The sequence below is a fragment of the Cheilinus undulatus genome, linkage group 13, assembly GCF_018320785.1.
Source record: "Cheilinus undulatus linkage group 13, ASM1832078v1, whole genome shotgun sequence".
Lineage (NCBI taxonomy): Eukaryota > Metazoa > Chordata > Actinopteri > Labriformes > Labridae > Cheilinus > Cheilinus undulatus.
Window position 1 is genome coordinate 45,335,821 of NC_054877.1, and position 19,547 is coordinate 45,355,367.

General features: G+C 39.3%; 1 protein-coding gene across 5 annotated transcripts in view; it reads right to left on the reverse strand.

Moving 5' to 3' along the window:
• astn1 (astrotactin 1) overlaps positions 1 to 19,547 on the reverse strand; it is a 714,709-nt gene that overhangs the window by 392,742 nt on the left and 302,420 nt on the right. For all 5 annotated transcript variants that reach the window (XM_041803561.1, XM_041803558.1, XM_041803557.1 and 2 more), the window contains 2 exons: positions 12,701 to 12,867; positions 2,934 to 3,128 (listed from right to left, as the gene is read on the reverse strand). In XM_041803561.1, the coding sequence (XP_041659495.1) occupies positions 2,934 to 3,128; positions 12,701 to 12,867 (362 nt within the window). The remainder of the gene's footprint in view (positions 1 to 2,933; positions 3,129 to 12,700; positions 12,868 to 19,547) is intronic.

Consider the following 19,547-nt stretch of genomic DNA (forward strand, 5'->3'; position numbering starts at 1 on the left):
CAATTTTTTTCCCATTGAAACCACGTTTCACTGTCTGATATGCCCATTTTTGCCAGTTTGACCAATTTCTGCCAATATCTGCCTATTTTTTCTTTCACAGTTAGCATTTTTTTGCCACTTTATATTAATTTTTCTTCCCATTTCACCAGATTTCCACACATTTTTGCCAATTTGAAGCCTTTTCAGCCACTTTTTAATTCCCTTTTACCACTATTTATGCCCATTATGCCACTGTAACCCATTTTTGCCTTTTTTTCTGTTATTTTCTGCCATTCTTATATTATTATATTATAATATATAATATATATAATATATTATATTGTGCCATTTCTAATCAATCTCTGCTACTTTTAAGGTCCAATCTCACAAACTTTTCCACTATTTTTTACCATTATCAACCTTTTTTTTTAAATTATTTTTAACCCATTGTAATCCTTTTTTTTCAAATAGATTTACATTTTTAAGAAGGCTATATACTACGTGAATGATTAAAAAAAAAAGATATTTGTTTCATTAATAAGAGTGGCTATTTTTAGATATAAAATATGGATATCACAACTTAAATTTACAATAGAGCATGATTTTATTGACCTCTACAGACCCCCAGTTTGGCTAGGCACCAGAAAGCTCTCCCCTTTTCCCCCCTAATGGACGGCCTTGTCTCCACATGACTGTTCTTCAGTGTGCATGGCTGTTCAACCACCTTCAGGTTCAGTGGGGATCCCGGTACCCACTACCTTTATTTTGGGGGTCACGGGCTGAAAAGGTTGAGAACCTCTGCTGTAGATTGATCACCTCTACCCCAGGTAAATCAAGCTGTGGTAAAAAAAAAAAAAAAAAAAAAAAAACATTTTGTAAAGTGTAGGGATTGTACTTAATGTATGCAGAAATTTTCTGATGATGATTGCAGCTTACAAGTCCATCTAAAGCTTTAGGCTGTCCCCCACTTCCTGACCCCCAACAGACATTTGGGATCAAGAGATTACAAACGACTTATAAAGGCACTGACGTCATGTTTAGCGTGCGACATGACTGCTCAGCCTGGCTGAGTAGCAAAGCAGCAGTCTGCTGGAAATGGGAGAAAAACTAAGAAAGACTAATATCCGTTTAAATTAGGGATGTTTGGACTAAATATGGATCTGTCCCATTTCATAAAGACACTGCAGACCGTTGACATTGACATGTGGTCACATATCAACTCTCCTGACATTTCTAGTGGATTTCGTTTCAAGTAAACAAAGCAAAGCCTTCAGGCACACAACAGCCTGGTTCATCAGTGATGGATGTGAACTGAATTAACATGGAGGCTTTAAATCGGTTGTTTCTCAGCAGGCCTATTCAGTGTTTTGTTTACTTCTTCTTACTTTAGCCAATCTTTAAAAATGTTGCTGCCTGGTTGTTATATCTGTTTGCAAAAATCCAGAATATAGCCATACTTCAAATGAGATCATTGTACCCTACCACTAGTGTTGTACTCAAGACCACACTATCTGAGATCAAGACTTGCCCGAGACCAGAGTGCACTGAGACCAAGACTTGCCCGAGACTTTTGGGGGTCGAGACTGAGACAAGACTGAGACAAGACCAAGACCATAAAAATCAATTTAAAAAAAAGAAAAGAAAAGTTGAACAGTTAAAGAGCATTCTCTCTTTAATTTTAGTTTTCTTTTAAAAAAATCTGGCAGATAAAAACAAGGTGTGTGCAACTTTTTCAAAACACAACATGCAAAAATCTCAAATCTTAACAAATTTGTTCAACTATCTTCTTGTAAAAAATAAATCCTTGTATGTATTTAAAAGCCACTGACAAGTCTGGAATTATTTTAAATATCTGAAAATGAGATGTTTACCTAGATTTGTCAGGTGAATGAGGCCTAAGGTAAGTGTTCAGAGGTATTTCTGACAAGAAATAAGATGGACTGATGTCTGAGTTTTTGCAGGTGTAGCTATTTGTTATTTTAGCAAGTGCTTCTTCGTATTATCACATTAATGATATCGGCCACTCTGAGACCGAGACAAGACTGAAAGAAAAAATGTTGGGAAACACTGCTCTATAGGCTGTGGTACAGTGCTTTACTTGCATGAAATATAAACTTTGCAGCATGTTTTGAAGTCATAATGGCAGGGGTGTGAATGGCAAACATCTGAATGACTTCGTGCCCACTACAGTTGCTTTAATGCCTCCTTCTAATCTGTTCCAGCACGACTCTGTGTCAGCTGACCGTGATCCAGACACGATCCAGCTCTCACCTGTACTTTAATGATGAAGAATTCTTTCACTTCACTTCCCAAATGGCAGCATTATTGACCCAAAAACATCATAAATACATAAAATAGCTCATGAACTTGCAGACTTTCATCCTGGTTAAGAGCAGAATTGTTCTTCCCTATTGTAGATATACCGGTCTGTAAGCATCACTGAGCTACGTTCTAGCTCTGACTTTACTGATTTTAGTGATTCAAATACCATCTGAAGTAAAGGTTTCACAGTTTTTTTAGCTGCTGTCTGGTGACATAAACATGCATCATTTTTATAAAATGGAAAATAAATGGCCAGCAGCTCTGTGCCGTGTTCAGTGGCAGCGGCCCCTGTCCTAAGCTGCTTTTTTTTTGCCCTCCAGGCCTCTGAGTGGTCATGTGACTACATTTAGATCAGAAACCACACACTGGTATCAGGTTATTTACAGGTCAATGACTAAACTTTGAAAAATAACTCCTAATCCAAATCAAACCCAAACTTTTGACACATTTAATACCCACAAAGCACCTGCAACGTCTAAATATAACCACCAAAGCTCTTCAAAGAACAGTGATGAAAACATGGATATCACCACAGCGGGAGCCCAAACCCAGGCAGACTGTCCCCCTGCTGAGAAACAAATGGCAGAACAATGTCCCACATGCTTCACTTCACAAACAGCTTGTGTGTTTACCTAAAGGTAGCCTTGAGGATCTGTCCGGAGGTGCTCTCTTTGGTGTGGTTGTTGTACCCGTAGAAAAGGTCTCCGAACACAGTCTGGTTAGCCGGGATGTCCACTGACTCCCCGCAGTCTATTCCCTCAGTGCAGACCTCAGACAGCGGGAGGCATGACCTTCCATCTGGACCACGCTTGTAGTCCTCGATGCACCTGAAACGACAAAAAGGTTGAGCGTTGTCGGTGACGGACAAATTTCAGCTTCCTCAGGGTTTGTCCGTTCTAAGAATTGTGATCTGCTTTTGAATAAATTCCTGGATTGTTTTTCTCTCGTCTTTCATTTCCACAACTCCTGCATACCTCCCGAGGGTGAGAAAATAATCAGTATGCAGCTGGTTAGATCAGAGTGTTAAAACTTTATTGTATTTATAACTTTGTGTAATAACAGGTGCTGATGTGACTGCCAATTTTAAAACTGTTAAGTCTTTGTTAAATATTCAGCCATATGACAGGCAGCTGATCTCTCCTGGTGGCTTTGAAATGATTAAGAAGGATGACAAAGCAGACTAAAGGATCAATAAGAGGCTGTGTGTGATCTAAATGGCAAAACTTTATTTCAGCGTAGTTTCTGCTTTCACTAGATGGCTGCAAAACCAGTGACTGGTCTATGAGGTGCTGCCCCATCACACCACACCATTCTCCAATTGGAGAACGACTTTACTCAATCCCACCACCAGGGGGCGCTCAGTCAAAACAATAACAAAAGATAGGGATGAGATGCACTGCTCAGCTTCAACCAACCACTGGTTTATTTCTTGATTTCCCTAGTTCATTCTGCAAGAAGTCCTACGTTCTGCTACTGGACAAGCTCTCCCAGCTGAATGCTCCTGAGTCCACCTGCAGACGGATCACAGACTTCCTGTCTGACAGGAAGCAGACAGGTGCACCTCCGGTCAGCAGTCCGTCAAGCTCCTCAAATTTGCCGACAACATGACTCTGATTGGACTCGACTCTGGTGGGGATGAATCCGCCTACAGGTGGTGACCTGGTGCGGTCAAAACAACCTGGAGCTGAATGCTCTAAAGGCAGTGAGAATGGTTGTAGACTTCAGGAAGGACTGCCGCCCCCGCCCCTGCCCCTGTTACCCTCAGTGACTCCCCAGTTTCCACTGTGGACTCTGTCTGTCAACATCCCTCACCTAAAAGTCCAACAGAAGATGGACTTCCTGCAGCAGCTGAAGAAATTCATCCTGCCAAAGATGATGAAAGTGCACTTTTACAATGCCATCATGGCATCCATTCTCGCTTCATCATTTACCATGTGGTACACTGCAGCCAAGGTGAGGGACAGGAAGAGGCTGCAGCGTATCATCCACTCTGCAGAGAGGGCGATTGGCTCCATGACCTGTACGCCTCCAGGACGCTGAGGTGTGCAGGTAAAATTGCAGCTGACCACTCTGACTTTTTGAGGCCCACCCCTCTGCCAGGAGGCTGTGGACCAGTGATACTCAACATGTGGCTCTTTTGTGATGATTTGTGGCTCTTGTATGTCTTCATTTGAAAATATTTTTCGCCAAGGAAACCTTCAAAAAGGTCAACTTTAACCTCAGAAATTATCCATTGCAAGCTACATTAATCAGTTTGTTTCCCATTCATGTCCAGCTGGCTTTAATTGCCAACCTTTATTTTTTTGTCCATATATTTCCATTGCCCTTATTTGCAATTTTGTTGCCCTTTTTAGTCTCTTTTCACTCATTTGTTGCCATGTTTTTACTGCCTTTTTTTGACCATTTTTGCCACCTGTAACCCATTTTTCTATCATATTTTGCCACTTCTCTCCCCATTTTTTACCCAGTTTTTGCAATTTATGCCTATTTTGCCCCTTTTCAACCATTTTATGCAACTTCTTTGCTATTTTTGACCATTTTTGCCACTTTAACTTATTTTTATTTTCACTTCAAGCCGTTTTGGCCACTCTTCACTACTTAGATTGTGGCTCTTAAAAGTTTTTTTTTTTTTTTATTGGCTCTTTGGTTGAGCAGGGTTGAGTTGTGGACAAAAACCTCCTCCACAAGAATGGTTTCTTCTCCTCTGCTGTCAGCATCATGAGCAGTACTCCGGCCCTCTCCCTACAGAACACTTACTTTGCAGGATGCAGATTGTTAAATGGGATATAGCTACTAAAGAATAGGGAGAAATAACTAAACACTTGAGTAAAAGAGGCACTACCTAAGATTATGAGATAACATGAAAACTTTTCCTGTCCTACCACTAGTAATGTCCATGATTCCAGACAGGATTTACGTCAAAAAAGGTTTCATATATAATTTAATTCTACTTTTGAATGCATAGTCAATTTCAGCATCTGTTTAATGGCATTAAAGGAGTCTACACTAATTCTCACATGAATAAAAGATTCTCCTCTACAGTTTCACAATAAAAAAGTTAAAGGATGCTAGAGGGTCTACTGTTTTAACAGCAGAACTGTGGACTATAAGTAGGATCTTATTGCACTAATATAAAAAATGGAAAGAGTGAAATATGTTTAAAATTCAAAGTCGATCTTGTCAGTTTTTTTTTAAATGAAAGATTACACTCTGACCTCAGTGTTTGAGAATTCAAGGACTGGCTTGTGTCTTTTACAGAATCCAGGTGGATTACCTGAACTCAGTTGTTGAGTGACAGGTGGGTTGAAAGTTTTCTAAACCTCTGAAAAATTGTTAAGTACACTAAATCCAACTTCATCATCTTCTGAAAGGATCTAAATCTGAACTTTAGGTCTGTGGAGCTTGTTACTAGTTGTCTACCAAAGTTCCGATTTTCCCGAGCATCCACACAGTTTCCTTAAAGAAATGTTCCGATCATACACTAACAAACTAAAATGCACTGATAATGAACTTTTGGTGACATGCTCCCTGCAGACTGATACCATGCTGACATTTTTGTGCATCCCCATTTATTATGCATCAGTTAATCCTTAGAACTCACAGCTATTTTTTCACCATCATGTTTCGTCTGGACTTTTTGTCTTTAAAAGCTTATTGAACATCAACCCTGTGGTGCACAGTCAAGCTCTATACATCTTTTTTTTTCAGGACAACCAGGGGCTTTAAGAATATATCTACTATCTAGGAATTTTGGGCCCCCAGAAAGAAATTACACAGGGCCCCCCTTAACAGGCAAAACAAGCAACATATGTTGTGTGTTTTTTTGCCAATATCTCTGCATTTTAATGTTCTTTTGAAACATAACAACATTTCCCCAACATTTTTAGTACGGTTAAATTAAATTTATTATTTTGCAGCGCTGTACTATACCATTTGGTCATTACTAAGGGAGGAGCAGTACTGTATTTTGTTCAACCTGATACAGATTTCAGTCTGTTGACCGATTCATTTAGTCCAGTGTTGCTCAACCCTGCTCAACCAAAGAGACAAACTGATGAAAAATACCTTTGCAAGAGCCACAATCTAAGTGGTGAAGAGTGGAAAAAAATGGCTTGAAGTAGCAATAACAGTAAGTTAAACATGGCAAAAATGGTCCAATAGTGGCAAACACTGGGAGAAAAAGTGGCAAAAATGGGAAAAAAAAAGTGATTAAAGTGGGCAAAAATCAGAATTAAGGTAGGAAAACTGGGCAAAAGGTGGCATTTAATTGCAAAAGGCAGCTTAAATAGGTGAGGAGTGGCATAAAGGCAAAAAGGGGAAAACAATTGCAAAAAGCAAGATAAAAGTGTCAAAAATTGTTGAGAAGTGGCAAAGAGAAGTAGCAAAAATGGGCTAAAAGTAGCAAACACTGGGAGTTGGCAAAAAAGGGCAGGAGGTGGAAAAAATGGGTGGAAAGTGACCAAAAAATTACTTATAGGTGGCAAAAATGGTCCCAAAGTGACAAAAATGTGGCTAAAAATGAGTGAAAAGTGACTAGACTGGGAAAAACACATCCTCTGAATAAAGGATGAAAAATTTTGCAAAAAGGCAGCTTAAATAGGTGAGAAGTGGCACAAAGAAGTGGCAAAAATGGGCTTAAAGCTGCAAACACTGGGAGAAAAATGGCAAAAAAAAAGTGCAGAAAGTGGAAAAGTGGATGGGAAGTGACTAAAAAATAGTTAAAAGATGCCAAAAATGATCCCAAAGTGACAAAAACATGGCAAAAAATAGTTAAAAGATGCCTTAAATGGGCAAAAAGCACCAAAGAGTGGCAAAACGGGAAATAAGTGCCATTTAATTGCAAAAGACAGCTTAGATGGGCATTGAGGATCACTGCTTTAGTCACTTTTAATTTAATAATGACACTAATTACCAAAAAAAATAAATCAAATCACACTTTTCATTGCAGGCTTCCAAAAGGCCCTTCCTTCTGTGGGCCCAGGTAATCACTACCCTGTCCTTTCATACTGCGTTTATCTTTACCTGAACCGTGTGGAAACAGAAAGCCTCCTAAAGAAGAGAAGTTCAGGGACAACTTTATTAAACAGACACATTTTAGCTATTGGCCTTCATCTGGTTCATCAGAAACAGATTTCAAACATTTTCTACCCATGTGGACGTACATATTTGATTTAACAAGGTAAATATGGCTCTGTATTTATCATTTTCCTGTCTAGATGAACCGCTCGTGGTGCAAATATAATATAGAAAAGACCTCTAATTTTAGAATCCTCCGTGCGTGAGATGTGCATCATTTCTGAGATGCAGCCCTAACACTGGCTGCCAGTCTGAAACAGGTTACTGCATAGGATCACCGTGGAACTGTGACATCACGGCGCCAGTGCGGACCAAACGGGACCAAAACATGGTGGTTTCCTGGTGACTTTATAAACTCAAATGACTCAAAATGCAGATATCTTGTGAGTTTTTTAGTTCAATAAGTATATGAGGGATACAAATATCTATCCAACAAGATGAACTTGTCTGATCATGCAGGGTTCCTTTTAAGCAGTAGAGACGCAACATCTTGCTATCGGAGGACAGCCCTTCCCACGATGTATAGCATGTAAACATTGCCATCAAAACACATGGCGCTGCCAACAGAAGAAAGCCAAAGAGCATGATCGAAAATGGACTGACAAAAAGATGCTTATTATCGGATCTAACGCCATCAATTTAATCTTTAAAGACGCTGAAAAGTCAGCAAAGTTCTGGGCCCGCTAGAATGGCATCCTAAAGATCTTCGTGGACATCGAGGGTAGCAAACGAACTGCAAAATGGTCAGCTTTAACAGGAAAAAAAGAGTAAGTCTATGACTTATGGTTCAAAAGTTATTAGTGTGTTTCTAAACTGTGTCACTTCTTGTTGTCTACGACAACGCTGTCCTTAGAGACCGCGGGAAGTCAGCCAAGTTCTGTGCTCACTAGAAAATGTTCTGTAAGAGCTACAAATGCATGAAGAGCATATTTAGAAAGGCACAACACAGAGCTTTCACAGGAAAAAACAAGATAGGGTCTACGACTTATGGTTCAAAAGTTACCAAGCAATTTACAAAGGGGTGTGCCTGTGAGCTCTAAGGGTTAACCAAGGAGTCTTGTTTTCTTCCTGAGCATCTTTAAACTTATTATCAGTGCCAAACAGCCACACTTAGATCCCATTTTAGAGCAGACTTACAGCCAGTAGTGCAAAGTTCAGACTTCACATCCCAGTGCTGTAGAATCAGCAAAATCATGTCTGCTCTACTGACATAAAACCCTTCGTCTAACAAAAAAAGTAAGAATACAAAAACTAGTAGTCTTTGAATGAGATGTTTGAACATCTCTGTGTAGTGAGGGACAAATCAAAAACAGAAGAGAACATGAAAAACAGAGGAGAGGAGGTTAAGAGAGAGTGATAATCTGTCAGGGATTTACACTCAGACTCTCTTTCCTGGATGCCAAATGTCGCAGAGCTAATACCGGTCTCCAGCGGGACGAGTAGAGGATTAGCCACATCTGCACTGTGCAAAGTGACAACAAAGAAGAGCTGTAGCTGTGAATCTAATGAAACATGATGTTCGACGTAAAGGCAGTGGAAAAACAAAAGCTTGTTCTGCTCAATTGCTAAACTATGTTTACAGGATGCCTGCTGGTGGTTTCACAGCAGGAAGACTCAAAAATAAAACTTTTATTCAAAACACCGTTGGAAGATTTCCACTTTGATTCACTACAAAGTTACAAATGCTGGACACTACAACGCTGCTGCACGGCTCATTAGCTGCAGAGAGAACGAGCAAGTTCTACCTTTGAATCTGATTCAGTTTCTGCACACAACACTCTTTTATTCTAGCTGATCAGAAGTCTTCTGAGATTGAAGTCGGGTGGAAAATGAGGAATTTATGTTGGTTAACAAGACTCCGGTTAAAACGGGTTCAACATAACAAACAGGAAGATGTCAGTCAAGCGGTGAGAACACGCCCTCAACGTCCTGAGCAGAGGTCAAAACAGTTACAAGTGAAGAGAGCGGGGAGACTTAACATGGCTGTGAGCTTGGTTTAGATAACATGATAAAGTGAATATTATCATTTTTTAACATTAAGAGTGCTTTCACATTAGGGACCCGGTCCGAGTGCACTTGAGCCCAAAGTCGCCCAAAGAACCACACCCAGGCACCGGGACCTTTTGGGGAGGCAATCTCCACTTGAATCTCGCGTGATTCAACTGGACTCTGGCTCGGTTTGGATGAGATGTGAATGCAACCGCGCTCGGATACGGGACAGAGTGTCGTTTCAGCTTTATGACGTCATTGTAAAAGCTAAACTTCTTTCCACAGCGCGGCAGTTTGTTCACATTTTCACAAGGGGGGAAATCATCAGAATCCAATCAGTAAACGGTCTGTTGTGACTCACCTTACAGATGAACACAAGTTGGAGTCAGTAAGAGGAGGTGCAAAGGCAATAAAAGTCTCCTCAGAAACCGCTGCATCTGCGCAGCGCGACCCGTTTATTCCTCTGAGCTGCACGTAGATGTGAAGATATGAAGAGCAAAGTTGCTGGCATCTTAAAAAGTGATTTTAATCATCCATGGCTGCAGGATGGACTTTTTGCTGGGTCAAAACAAAAACAATCTTCGCTCAGGTCATGACCCCAGTGGTTGCCATGGTAGCTTCTTCTTCTTTCTCCTTTGCGGGGTTGTAAACCAGCTACGTGCATACCACCACCTGCTGTTTCAGACTGAGTACATGCGCAAGTGGGCCCGGGCACGGTTGGATGTTGCTAGTGTGAAACAAGCCAGTGGGGGAAGGGGGAGGGTGAGGAATCACACCGCGGTGCGGTTTGAGACAACTGGGCCTAATGAGAAAGCACCCTTAAATGCAGCACATTCATAAAGTTTTCAAACCCCTTCATTTTGTTCAGGTTTGTTATGTTGCAGGCTGATGCTTCCGTCTTTAAAATGGATGTGTTCTCATTAATCTTCTCTCAGTACACCATTATTACAAAGTAAGAACTGATTTTTAGACATGTTTGCAACTTTTTGAATAATACAAAACAGAAATATCACATTGATCTAAGTCAGTGTTACTCAACCCTGCTCAACCAAAGAGCCAAATTGTTAAAAAATGCAGTGCTTAACAAATTTATTAGACCACCTGTCATATTTGTCTGAGAGACCATCCAGCATCATGAAGTGCTTTAATGCAGACTCTTTCATTTTCAGTGAGCTCTCCACATTTTACCATTTTGAACAGGAATGAGGAATTTCAAACTGAATTCACCTTTTTATACCCAAATTTGAGCCGGCTCACTGGGCATCTCTGAGAAGTCAGGAATTAATCAAGCATAACATTCACCCACTAAAACAAATTTCTGTTCAGGTATGCAAGTAAATAACTATAATTTGACATATTAATCAATAAATAATAATGTGCTTTACTATTTTTTCAGTTTTTTTGTAAAGAAGTAAATTTGAAAATTCATGGATAACAATAATAATTATATTTTAGCAATAAAAATATCATTTGGGTTAAAGAGCTTCTACATATTGGTGTATTAACCATTGCAGAAACATAAAAAATGGTTTATAAAAAATGAATTACCAATGCTGTTAATTTAGGGCAGCTGTGGCATAAACCTTATTTTGGGTGGTGGTCTAATAAATTTGTTAAGCACTGTACCTTTGTAAGAGCCACAATCTAAGTGTTGAAAAGTGGCAAAAACGGCTTGAAGTAGCAATAAAAATAAGTTAAAGATAGCAAAAATGGTCCAAAGGAGGCAAAAACTGAGATAAACATGACTAAATGGGCAAAAAGCAGTCAAGAGGGGCAAAATAAGGCAAGAAATAGGAAACAAGTGGTATTTAATGGCAAAACGTAGCTTAAATGGGCAAAACATGGTGAAAAATGGTGAAAAGAGGCAAAAATGGGATAAAGTGGCTAAAATGAGAAAAAAATGGCATAAAGAAGTGGCAAATATGGGCAAAAAAAAAGGAAAAAAGTGGTATTTCATGGCAAAGATAGCTTAAGATACCTTGGGTGAAAATGGCAAAAAATGGTGAAAAGAGGCGAAAATGGGATAAATAGGACAATTAAGTTTGACAAAGCCCTCTGTTTAAGTCTGGGTAACAACCTGGTCAATGTGATTAATTTCTGAGGTAAAATTTTTCCTTTTTAAGATTTCCTGGGGAATAATATTTCAAATTAAGACATAAATGAGCCACAAATATCACAAAAGAGCCACACGTTGAGTATTACTGGTGTAGAGTCAATAATTCTTTCTTGTTTTGATTTCTTTTCTTGTCAGAGCAAAAGACTGCTAGCATCACAAAGACCGCTTCTATGATGCACTCTCATTGCAGTCAGGATCACACTTGTGGACTGATGAAACCAAGATTGAACTTTTGCCTCAATTCTAAAACGTTATGTCCGGCTTACCACCTGCCTAATACCATCCCAACAGTGAAGCGTGGTGGTGGCAGCATCATGCTGTGGGGGTGTTTTCAGCAGCAGGGACTGGGAGACCGTTCAGGATTGAGGGGAAGCTGGATGGAGCAGGGAGTATCTTCAATGAAAACCTGTTCTGCAAGACCTCAGACCAGGAAGGTTCACCTTCAAACATCTCTGGAGAGACCTGAAAATGGCCATCCCCGATGGTCCAAGTCCAACCTGGCTGAGCTTGAGAGGATTTGCAAAGAAGAATGACAGAAAATCTCCCAATCCAGGAGTGCAAACCTTGTTGCATTATATTCAAAAAGACTTGAGGCTGTAATTGCTGCTAAAGATGCTTCAAGTAAGTACTGAATAAATGGCCTTAAAACTTATGTCAATATGATGTTTTATTTTTATTACATTTGCAAAAAATTCTAAAATTTGGTTTCCAGTTTGTCACTGTGGGGTACTGAGTGTAGATGAATGAGAATAAAACTGAATCTAAATTATGGTAGCATCAGGCTGCAACATAAAAAAATGAAAAAAAAAAAGTGTTGAGGATCTGAATAAAATGCAAATTGATGCATCCTGTTTATATTTGCATTCACAGTAAGCCAACTTTTTTTTCAGATTGGGGGTTGTTGTCTAGAAAATAAATGCAAGCTGTCTCACTTTGCAGACATGTTTAGCGATTTGAAAGTTTTCCTTGTCAACAAAACATTTTTGAAAGCATCTTTATTCCAGATGCTTCACTACTTTATATGCATAACTAAAAAAAGCTTTGCAAAACGTGTTCTTTAGAAATATAATGCTGCAAGTACGGATGCTGCTTTTCCTTTTCCTGGAACACAGAGGACCCTCTTGTACACCTTAGAGCCATGTGAATTTTAAAAGGACTCAGCAAAATAAAACACAATCATTGCCGTAATGAAAAAAAGGAGTGTTTGTTCTTCCTTACCCACAGAACATCTGGATGTTGTAAAGTGTGGGGTCATCCTCCAGAGGAGCCAGCTGCTGCAGACACAGCTGCTCGCAGCCTCCATTGAAACCGTCAGAGCAGTCGATGCCGATGTGGTGGTCGTAGCACCCGGTCCCATCCTTCATAGGACTCAGGCCTGGAGGGCACTGTGGGAGGAAATAAGAGGGTTGAAAATGACTGATGTAAGCAATTACACATTTTTATTTCACTCAGGGAGACATTCGCAGAGCTGCCTCGACAGAGTGGAAGCTGCCACATTAACACTAATCCCAGCTGGGACAGGTAAACAGAGCCGATAACATCTGTGCCACAGAATGTTAAACAGTCTGATTTCTGTTCCCATTAGTGCAGCCTGTGTGAGCGCTCTGCTTACTCTGTAATGCTGCACACAGGATGTTTAGAAGCTTCTTCTGTGTGCAGATAATAGGAATTCTCATTTTATCTGCAACAAGAGGAACACCACCGCAGACTCTCATCAGTGGTGGGGCAATGAAGTCCACTGGAATTAAAAAATATCACTCTATTATGTCAACAGGAGTAATCGTTAAAAAAACAATAAAGAGGAAATCTGTATGCTCATATACTAAAATAAAATTAAAAAATAAGAATAAAAATATAAATAAAATATAGATTAAAGATCTAAGTGTACAAACACTGGAAGGATTTTCATTCCTACGTGGAAATTCTTGCAACTGTTAAGGAAATCTAAGGGGATTTGATTGTAGTATGAAGACACCTGAGTCTGGAAGCTCCTGGTTAATCAGTATTCCTGGCTACCATTACACCATGAAGACAAAAGAACACTCCAAGCAATCAAAGCATATGTCAGGAGATGGACACAAAAAATTTCCAAGACACTGAACGTCCCGCAGAGTTCAGTTAAATCCATCATCAAGAAATGGAATGAATATGGTACTTTTCAATTTACAGAGAGGGTATTATGCCTTTTTTCAAGGCTTTACACCATCTCTCTGATACCCACGTAGTAGCATTACATGGTTACAGCTCAAAAAAATCCTCAAGTTTCTCACACTGGCGTCCTAAAAAACCCTTATTTTAACCTCTGTCTGAAATGCTTCGTTTTTGCTGCTGTCTCTTTAACCCCCCCCCCTCCCCCACAGACCTGCTTTCCTCAGATTGACCAATTTTCCGGAGGCTGGCCGGGAGCAGGACTCGATGCTTTATGCCCGCCCCCTCCAATATGGCCACGTTTACTTGTAAACTTTAAATGAACCAGTCCGACTGAGTAAAATATTGCAAATTTTGATATACGTCCATATGTGTTAGACCCGGAGTCTGATCCTGATAGTTTGGAGAGAGAGGGGGAAGAAAACCAGCAGCAGCGAAGGATAGAGCAGGACGTATCTGTTTGGTAAGTGTTTCAATACTGTGTTACTAAATGGCTAAAAGGCTAAAAGGCCTTGTGGGGGCGGTCTGTTCCGCTTTGCCGGCAGCACGGACGAACCAGTCAGGAGATCCTATTGCGATGACCTCATTAGTTCGCTCCATTAAAATCTCGTCTCAGGAAGATCTCTGAGAGATTCCCAAAGAACCGTTTTCTTTAGTTTACACGCTAATTCCAAGATTACTGCCACATACGTTTATCTTGCCGTTTGAAAATTTGCATACGTGAAGTATGGACACCCAACATTGTGACTTTATATTTATGTTTTAAAAATCAGAAAAGTATAATACCCCTCTCTAAATATTTTGACTTTTTATCTCATATTTTCACCTTTTAGGTGCACCATTTTAAATTTTAAGTCATATTTTTGTCATTTTTATATATTTGCCTTCTAATATCATTATTTTAATATCTAATTTGTCTTTTGACATTTTGCACTAATAACTTTGACTTTTTATCTCATATTTTGACCTTTTCAATTAATAATTTTGACTTCCATCTGATATTTTGACTTTTTAGGTCCACAGTTTTAAATTTAAGTCATATTTTTACCTTAAAACATGATTGTGACTTTCTTTTTTATATATATATTTGCTTTTTAAAAGAATTATTTTAACATCTTATTTCATGTTTTGACCTTGTGCACTAGTAAGTTAGACTTTTAATCTCAGATTTTGAGTCTTTTAACTTAACATTTTGACTTTTGAAATCTCAAAATCATTTATCATCAGTGCTAATATTTCCCCCATAATTTATTACTGGCTAAAATGAAGCTGACAGTTTGGTGGACCGTCAGGTCAGACCTTAATTCAGAATCTGGACTCTTCTGTGATTGAGTTTGATACCCCTGCATTAGATAAAATCAAAATTATAAGTTTAAAAGTTCAAAATATGAGATAAAAAATGAAAATAATAAATTGAAGACATAATTACACAATGCACAACTGGAGATATGAAATGAAAACACAAATGCATTTCTTTTTCCCACATTTCTTTTTTATCTAATTATTTTTATTCTTTATTTTTTCACATTTCTATGACTTAAGGATTTTTGATATCATCAGGGTTAAGTTTACATTTTCATACTGGAGGAAATCTGCAGGCCTCATATTTTAAAGCCAGTTTCAATAAGAATAAGATATGATCTTGCGGCCGGGTGTTACTGTAAATCGGGCCGGATTTGGTCCCCGGGCCTTGAGTTTGACACCCCTGATCCAAGGGGTTTGATGTCACATCAAAGTTATATTCCAGAGGAAATGTTTGACCAGATAACAGCTGGTAGTGGTGGGGGATTATAATTTATGGTGGGAATAATAAAAGAATTGATCAAATCACAAAGTTCCCTAAATGAAAGACTAGAGAAAGAGTAAACAGCGGCTCTGTTTTTGACTACCTTCTCCTCAGATGCTCTCAGGGTGCCGATAATTCTGGACTGCTCAGCAGAACAACCGAGTCAGCTTTATTAGCCAGATGAGCCACCTGGCCCCTCTGATGAGCACTGTAGGCCTAAATAATAAAAAGAGTGCTGGATGATCCCTCAGAGCGGGGAGGAAGGCAGCTGCCTCGACGCTGTTCTGAAGGCAGCGGTGCCTTGTTAAAATGCACTCCATCAAAGTTTCCTTTGAAGTAATGGCTGACAGAAAACATAATGTGAATTTGACTTGACAGGTCTCTCAGACATTTGCTCTGAAAATACTGAGGAAGTCTGCAGAAGGAGGGAACGGGGGTGAAGTCAGGTCTCACGGCGCTTTTGTAAATTCACCCCGGCACAGACCACATTTCATCAAGAAGTTTCCAATTGCTCTGTGAAAACTTTATATTTTAAAGTGTTTCATCTAGTTAATTTATGGCACCCCTTTCTGTGTCACACTATTCAAAAGCACAGGATTTAATTTCACTAATCAAATATGAACACATCATGTCTCATTTGTATTCAAATTTAATTTAAACCTGCTGTAAGGCCTCATCCCCGAGCTCATTATTTATACATGGCATGGTCAGATTTCTTTACTGTTGATCTCTGAGTGGAGGTAAATAATCACATAGACGAGCCGTGCAAGTGTGCTTTCTTTAAAACACATGCAAGATCAAACTAAGAAAACCCTCATAGCGAAAACAGAGTGTTGAATTTTCAGCCAAGAGTTCACGTTCTGCAGCTGAATGGTAAATCAGAGAAGCGGAGGCAGTGATTGAATACGCCTTTGTGGCTCTTTTGTGATGATTTGTGGCTCTTTATGCCCCCAGAAAACCTTAAAAAACGATAACTTTGACCTCAGAAATTATCTATCACATGTCAAATTAATCTGTTTGTTGCCCACACTTATACAGTCGGCTTAAATCGTCAAACTTAATTGTCAACTTTTTTTTGTCTGTCTATTTCCATTGCCCTTATCTGCAGTTTTTTGCCCTTTTTATCCTGCTTTTTGCAGTGTTTTCCCCTTTTTTGCCATTTTTTACCACTATTTATCCAATCAAGCTGCCTTTTGCCATTAAGTGCCACTTTTTCTGATTTTTGCCCATTTTTCCACCTTTTTTTGCTGCTTTTTGCTAATTTTAGTCAACTCTTTTTTTGTCACTCCCCACCATTGTTGCCACTTTTTACACAGCTTGTGCTATTTTATGCCTGTTTTTTCTCCTTTCACCCATTTTTGACACCATTAACTAATTTTAATGCCACTTTAAATCAATTTTTACCATTTTTGCCTATTTTTACCACTTTTTCCAGTTTTGGCCACTTTATTCTGCTTTGTGTTGCTTTTTTGGTTTGTATATTTTCATTGCCCTTTTTTGCAGTTTTCTTCCCTTTTTAAAACCAGTTTTTGACACTTTTATCCTGCTTTTTGCAGTCATATCCCTCTTTTTTGCCATTTTTCCCACTTTTTTTTATCCAATTAAGCTGCCTTTTGCCATTAAGTGCCACTTTATCCATTTTTTGCTGCTTTTTGGTCAACTAATATTTTGTCACTCCTATCTTTTTTTGCCCCTTTTACCCATTTTTGGCCATGTTGTTCTGCTCTCTGCTGCTTTTGTTGTCTGCAGATTTCCATTGCCCTTATTTGCAGTTTTTTGACACTTTTATCTGCTTTCTGCTATTTGAAATCTTTTCCCTCTTTTTAACCATTATTTCCCACTTTTCATCCAATTTCGCTGCCTTTCGCCATTAAGTGCCACTTTTTCTAATTTTAGCCCATTTTTTCCCCACTTTTCTTGCCACTTTTTGGTAATTATAGTCAACTCATTTTTTGTCACTCGTTACCATTTTTGGCACTTTTATCCAGTTTTTAACACTTTATTCTGTTTTTTTTTTCAGTGTTTTCCCCCTTTTTTCCCCGTTTTTCCTCTTTTTACCCAATTAAGCTGCCTTTTGCCATCATGTGCCACTTTTTCTAATTTTTGCCCATTTTTTCCACCTTTTTTTTGCTGCTTTTTGCTTCCACTTTTCACACAGCTTTTGCAATTTTATGACTGTTTTGCCCCTTTCACCCATTTTTGCCACCTTTTACTTATTTTATTGCCATTTGCCACCATTTTTGTCACTTTTCACCACTCAGATCGTGACTTTTGCAAAAGTATTTTTCAACAATATTGCTCTTTGGCTGAGCAGGGATGAGTAGGCTAACACTGATTTAGAGACACCATCTCTGCACATGAACCAGTAATACTTCAGTGCTTAATGCTCAGAAGGTCAGTTTAGTATTCATTTTGTTTTCTAACCTTGAGTTGTTTAATGATTCTTGAAACTCTCAAAGTGAGAACTTGTGCTTACTTTGGTAACCTTCTAACTGAAAAGTTTGTGAAATCTTCAGGAAATGCTAAATTAAAACCCTTGATGGTTCCTGACCTTTTCACATTTGTGGTTTTCTTTGAACCACCTCATTAACCGTCTGCAGCAGCTTTATTTGACCCTTTCTTTCCAAGGAAAACATGCTCAAGCCTTTGTCTTTATACTCTCAAATCAGTGGTGCACAAGCGTGTTGTGTGTGTGGAGGCGAATTCACCTTAGGAGGAAATGCAGCTTAACAAGAATCCCTATTAGCTCCTGTTTTACAACCAGTCATACAAATGTAGATCATAAGATTACACTTATGACAGTGGAATGACATGCTGTCCCTCTCTTATCTCTCCTTAGGGTTACTTTTAAGAATCACACATCAACCCTGTTTCAGCACTGAACAAGCTAGAATAATGAACACACTCAAAACAGGCAGAATACTGCCTTTAAGCAGTGATACTGAATGCATGGATCTAGGGCAGCACCTTTGTGACTCTGTGGCTCTTCGAAGTCCAACTAGAAAGTAGGGCTGTTAACATTGACGCGTTAATGCTTGTGACTAATCCTGAAACCTTAGTTTACCAAAGTTTGACTAGAACTTGCTCCTGTATTCCCTCAGTGTGGATGTTTACGGGCCTGGGGGTGAAGAAGCTTGAGGTGGGACAGACTCAGCCAGCAGTGATGAGTGAGCAGACAGACCCAACAGCAACACAAGAATTTTTTTTATGTTTCAGCCTTCACAACACTCTTTTGGAGCCAAAGAAAACATTTTATCTTCTAACCTTGAGTTGTTGAATTAATCTTGAAACTCTTGAAATGATACTCGTGCTTACTTTGGCGATCTTTAAGGAAAAGTGGAAATACTTTATGTTTTTGAAATACTTCAGGAAACTTTGAGCTGAAAGACTCGATGGCCTCCTGACATGTTCTCTTTCTTAGAAACATTCTTTGGATTTCTTTGAGCTAGTTGCTCGACTAGTAGCATCGGCTGTGGCTGACCAAAAACATGCTTTAGCTATTCTAAATACCTATCAAAAAAAAAGCTGAAAATGATTAGCTTTAAGTTTGATTTGAGCTTAAGCTGCTGCTTTTCCCACAGTCTGATGTTGCAGAGATACACTATATTGTCAAAAGTATTCACTCGCATATGAACTTAAGTGACATCCCATTCTTAATCCATAGGGTTTAATATGACATCGGTCCATGTGTTTCTCCAGCTGATTTCAATACGGTGTATGAAGAAAACTGGGAAGGGAAGCTTTACAGGAAGTTAACAGGTCTGATCAACATCCTAGGTTTGGAAAGCACTGATGTGAGTTTTATGATTGAGTGAGCTTGTGAAGCAGCGTGCATTGCGTCGGCCCTTTCAGGTTAGGGTAAGGAAAAACAGGCAGCATAGACCGAGTGAAGGCAATAGCAGAGCAGCTAGAATTGAACAGGCCTTTTCTGATAACCACAGAAAAGAGGCTCACAGTTTGCAACAAGAAAGCAATCCCACCAAGCACTGAAATGGACATGACAAGGGCAGGAGGCAGGCTCAAGGTAACAGGTTATACGAGGTGACAGTGACAGGAAAAAAAATACTGACAGGCAGGTCTTAGACAGAAAGCCTTGAAAGCTCTGCAAAGAAAGAGGCAGAGGTGGGATGG